This window comes from Apis florea, unplaced genomic scaffold (assembly GCF_048593485.1).
Source record: "Apis florea isolate Af1SG1 unplaced genomic scaffold, ASM4859348v1 contig_3081_pilon, whole genome shotgun sequence".
Classification (NCBI taxonomy): Eukaryota; Metazoa; Arthropoda; class Insecta; order Hymenoptera; family Apidae; genus Apis; species Apis florea.
In genome coordinates this window covers 1,627,803-1,633,641 of record NW_028256703.1, presented here as the reverse complement: position 1 = coordinate 1,633,641, position 5,839 = coordinate 1,627,803, and the positions used below count along the sequence as shown (strand labels likewise).

The window sequence follows — 5,839 nt, the reverse complement described above, 5'->3', positions numbered from 1 at the left end:
TTCTTTGTTTTTCTCTTTCTTTCTATTTTATTTTATATTATTATTATATTATTATCGTAATTAGATACATTATTTATTAAATATTTTCTTTTTCTTATTGATTTATCGATTATTTAATTTATTAGTGATTGATTAAATAAAAATAAAAAAAAATAATAATTGGTAATGATTAATAATTCAAAGAATTGATTTTGTTTGAGGGAGATTCAAAGATTTGATTTCATATTCAATTTTTTAGATACTGATATTTAGTATTCGTTGTATTATCGAAACTCTAATAAATCGATATTGATAATAAGATTAAAGAATGAACTTTTGATACTATTGCGTGAATTTTTAAATGTATTGAATGATGATGATGTCGTTAAAAAGAAAATACGTTGGAGATTGTTAAATGTTAATGAACAGAATGCGTCTGTTTCTTACGATTATATAGTATAGTATTACAATGTACGACCTGAGGCACGATAAAATTAACTTCATCATCGTTATTATTATTATTATTATTATTATTATTATTATTTTATTATTATTATTATTATTATTATTATTATTATTATTATTATTATTTATAATTTATTGTGCATCTGTTGAACGATTTAAACACGATTTTCGTGTTTTTCATGTTAGGGGCTACATAAAGAGGATGATTCAGAAATTTACAGATTTTTAATAATAAAAATAATAAGTAAAAAAAATTAATTACAAAAATTATATTAAATTTCTTTATTTATCTCTATCTTTTTAAATTTCATTTTTAATAAAATAATAAAAAAGAATATTAAAAAATGTTTAATAAAAAATGTATTTATTAATTTTATAATATTTACAAAATCATAAAATTATTTTTTTATATGAAATTTTTCATATCATATACAAATAATTTATAAAAATTTAATATATAATTTTTATTTAATAATTAAATTTAAATAAAAATAAATAAGCATTTTTTACTTGATTTAACATATAACAAAATCTGTGAATTTTTGAAACATTTTATTTTAAGATTGTGTACACATATGTTGTCACGAAATATATGTGATATATAAACTGTGTACATATTAGATCATATGTGTTCGTCTTATGAAAAATAATGCATCCTACTCATTATTATTTTAAATCATCTTAATCTTTTAATCATTATATCTTTTTATAATTGATGATAACATTAATTCGAATTTTAACATTAAGAAACATTATTTTAATTAAATTAAATTACTTTTACTATTACTTTTTTAAAATAAATTAATTAGTAGTAACAAGATATAGGGTGCACTATTTTATGGTTCCTTGTTATATCTCATGATACTCATCATTATTTTTCGTTTTTTGTTTTTTTTTCCTTTTTTGTTTAATATATAATAATTGTATGATATTTACATATTCTTAGAGAATATGTGTTTTGAAGATTTTTTTGTATTTTTAATGATGTGTGAAAAGAGTATGTATAGAAAGAATAAATGATTATATAATAGACAAAACGAATAGATGAATGAATGATTTCATTGTGATGATGAACAAATAAAAATTGTCAGTAGAACATCGTATAAATGTTGCAATGAAAATATAATTATTTTATGAACAAACGCATTCGATTGAAAATACAATCTGATCATTTAAATCGTATAATCCTTTCTAATTAAAAAATTCCTATTTCCTGTGCTTACAATGAAATTGTTAACATATTAAATGAAAGACAAAATGTAAAATGTATATATAATGTACTATTCAAGACAGAAGATATCAAAACAAATGGAAATAATACATTTAAATAATAAAGATAATAAAATTTAAATAAAATAATAAAGATAATAAGAAAAATGAAAGATATAGATAAAAAAAGAATATAAAATTGACAATAGAATTGCATAAAATCGTTTTACCAAAATTTTTACATAAAAGTTGATGAATATTGAAATCACAAAATCAAAAATTGCATACAGTGTAATAAATCTACTAAAATGTCATTACTTAAAAGATATGTTATTTTTTAAAAAATTTGAAATGAAATGAAATGAAATGCTTTTGAACTGTTTTTTTCATAGAAAATTATATTAAAAATTGTAATATTAATTTTTAAATAAGAAATTTATATTTAATTTTTATCCTTTATATAAAGAAACATATATAAAAAAATCATTTATTATTTATATACTTATTAAAATTTAACATATAATGATTACTATTGAAAAAAATAAGTTTTAATTAGAATTAAAAAAAATATTTAGAATTTTTCTAACAATACAATAATAAAATTTTAGTAAAATCAGGGCTTTAGATATGAATGATTTATTAATAATAACATTTCAATTATTATTAAATTTCTATAAATTATTTTCGGAGATATTTTTATAAATATATTTATAAATAAAGAAAGGAAAGAAAAAAAATTGATTGAAAAAAGATAAAATTAATTTTTAAAATTCATTACATGAATTATATCATTATATCATTATATTTAAACAGTTTATTTATGAATTTTTAATGAAATAAATTATTTGATATAAAAAATATAATTATAAAATATAATTTATAAATTATAAAACAAAAAAATTATAAACAATAAATAAGTAACAATAGATTCATTATTATTTTCATATGATGTTTGTAAAAGTCATATATATTTTTAAAACTAAAAAAAAATTTGATTTTTATTATTTCTTATAATGAAAAAAAATAATAATAAATGTAATGCAATTACATTTGATTAAAAAGATCAGTCAAATTTAATCAATTCATTCTAATTCAATGAAAGTTTATAATATCAAATAATTATGCAATTATTAAATAACTAATGAAGAAATATTAGTAATAAAGAAAAAAATATTTGAAAACAGATTTTATTGTTAAACAAAGTGAACTATAGAAACAAAAGCAAACGTTTCGTTAGTAACGGATACGTACTGCGAAAATTTAGCACAATAGGTATGTACAACTCGTCTAAATATAGCAGAATTGCTCAGACTTTGAAAAGAGCTTTTTGCTCTATTACGAACTATCTACGAGAAATACCAGTGAGAATGTCAGTGAATCTTTATCGATATTTAATCTATATCAATCAATTTATTTTGATATTTAAACCAGAAGAATAATGATCTTGGAAAAAGCAAAATTTTAACAAACTGTTTAGCAAATTTTAATTGAATTAATTTAAAAAAATTTTAAAATCTAGTCAAAAAAAGATCAAAATTTTTTGTATATTGAAATAGATTTGAAATATCATTTTGAGAATTTATTAAATGATTCATTAGAAATTATATATTTAATTAAAGATTATCAATGAAACTTTAAGTTAATAATGTTAATAATGTACATTGATGATAAACAAATAATTTTTTTCAAATTAATTTGTTTTTTTTATACAAATAAATATATCTTATTAAATCTATTAAATTTAGAATATTACAAAATTATTTACTGTGAAAATAAATATAGCATAATAATTTTTTAAAACTTATAACTAAAACATTTATTATAATTATATATTATTTATATTCATGTTTATATATTTTGTAAGAAATATTTTCATTAAAAATTGCAAGTGACAATATTATAAGCATAAGATTCTTTTATAAATTAGACAAGTATCAACAATGAAATTGCATTTGAATTATTGCAAAGCATTTCTCTAAAATTTCTATTTAATTTTATTTAATAATAATTTAACTTCTTTGCTGGTTCTCTTTTGTGCTTTTTCATTTCAAAATCATCATGATTATCTTCAAAGCATATGGCGCAATACAAATCGCCGTGACAACCTAAACATTGCTCTAAATCTTCAGTTTGATCGCACATTATGCAGCTAGGTTTTTCATCTTCATCATTGATATGCTTTATTTCCTGCATTTATTAAATTTAATCAAAACTTCATGTGTAATTATTTATTAAAATTAATTTCATATACCTCAATCTCCATTTCTTCCAATTTATCCATATTTTCTTCATATTTTTTCTCCAATTCTGCTTCTGCCAAAGCTTTTGCAATTAATTTGTTTGTTACATGATTTTCATCATTAATATCATTAATTGAATGCTAAAATAAAAATTTTCTTATAATTATCAATCAATTATAACTTAATATTTATGTATCAATTTTATACCTCTTTATTAATGCCTTGTAATGATCTTAACCTTGTTTGAATTTCACTAACTGAATCACTGCTTGATGATAATTCTAATTGTTTTAAATATTCTTCTATTAAATCATCTGTTTTCTGTTGATCTGTTCTGATATCCACTTGATGTATCTACAGAAAATAAAACTATTTATATTATATTTTTGATAAAAGAATTTTTTATTATTTATTGTATAGATGTTTAGATAATATAATAATTAATGTACATTTATTTTTTGCTGATTAATATCTCCATCTTCATCTTTTAATAATGCTAATCTTCTTCTTATTTCATCCACACTCAAAGTTGTAGTTTTGTCTTCTTCTTTTAATTTTCGTAATCTTTCAACTATTTCTTGATCCACTGGTTCTAAACCATTTTTAAATTTGTCCCAATGATTTGTATGTTTATATATTACAATGGGAGGTTTTGCTGGATTCTCTAATGAATCTAGTCTATATATATATAGAATACATATTAAAACATATTAAATTATTTTACATATTTCACAACATATTTGGAATATATATTTATAAACAATATACTTTTTTGTAATATCTACTGGAACCATTAGTTCTTCATGCTCATCCAACATTTTAATATTATTATAACAACTTGATTTGTTTGAATAATTCTTTTTATTAAAACAACGACCACAGATTTTTTTTACTCCTTTATCTGGAATATTAAATTTATATTTGAGGCACTTACTGCAACACGAAAAATCACAACCTGGACAAGCAACCTAAATAATACAAGAAAAATAAAATAGATGACAAAGTATATAAAAAATTATTCAAATTAATAATTAATAATAAAAATTGTAAAAGATGATGATATGTAATAATATGGTATAACCTAAATTCTGAATGATATTATTGTAAAAAATAATAACTTACTTCTTTTGTAAAAAAGGAAAATTTCGTTTGACAAATATTACAAAACATACTGGATCCCTTTTCAAAATGTCGTTACGATGTCATCGCAAATATGACAGGAAATTGTTCCACAGTTAAAAAATTCTGACGTATAAACGTTTAACTTATTAGGAATCGATTATAGATTAATATTCGAAGATAGTATATATTTCATTTTTATTATTTTGAATTATAGATTACATTCAAAAAAATTTATCAAAAAAGTAAATTAATGAACTAAAAAGAAAATTTGTATACAAAAATGTTTAATTGTAAATATATTACAAAATAGATATGATAGTGGAGGAAATCTTATATATATATATACATATAATCTGAGCGTGTAGATATAAGAATTTTAGTGGATAAAAATCTCATACTATCCATGTCTTTCTTCTAAAATTATTATTTTTGAAAAATTTTCTTTGTGTAAAAAAGAAAAAAAAAGAAGATATATACACGAAATCTTATATCCCATATTTTGTATCCCATGTTTTGAAATGCTGACTTCGAACAAAATAGGATTTTTTATATCTTCTGCGATTTGTATTTTTATATATTTATCACATATATTTTTATGATTGTATATAAAATATAAATAAGAAAAGTACATAATAAGAAAAAAACAGACATAGATTAAAAATCATGGAATTAGTTCTATTTTCAGAATGAAACCTATACAAACATGAAAAAAAATAAAAGCAAAATAAAAATAAGGTAAGAATTGACTGTCAGCGCTATCTCTTAAATAATAAACATATTTCTTCAAAAACAGAATAATGTGAGAATAAGTAAGAATTGAAGAT

The 5,839-nt window shown here is 19.4% G+C and overlaps 1 protein-coding gene across 1 annotated transcript; it reads right to left on the bottom strand.

Annotated features, from left to right (window-relative positions):
- Positions 1 to 3,443: 3,443 nt before the first annotated feature.
- On the bottom strand, positions 3,444 to 5,754 carry LOC100868726 (abscission/NoCut checkpoint regulator). Its single transcript, XM_003694395.4, has 6 exons — positions 5,016 to 5,754; positions 4,662 to 4,861; positions 4,343 to 4,571; positions 4,101 to 4,247; positions 3,905 to 4,033; positions 3,444 to 3,840 (listed from the first exon to the last, which is right to left on the bottom strand). Exons 1-6 carry the CDS (start codon positions 5,061 to 5,063, stop codon positions 3,652 to 3,654), a joined length of 942 nt encoding a protein of 313 aa, XP_003694443.1. The 5' UTR covers positions 5,064 to 5,754; the 3' UTR covers positions 3,444 to 3,651.
- Positions 5,755 to 5,839: the final 85 nt, after the last annotated feature.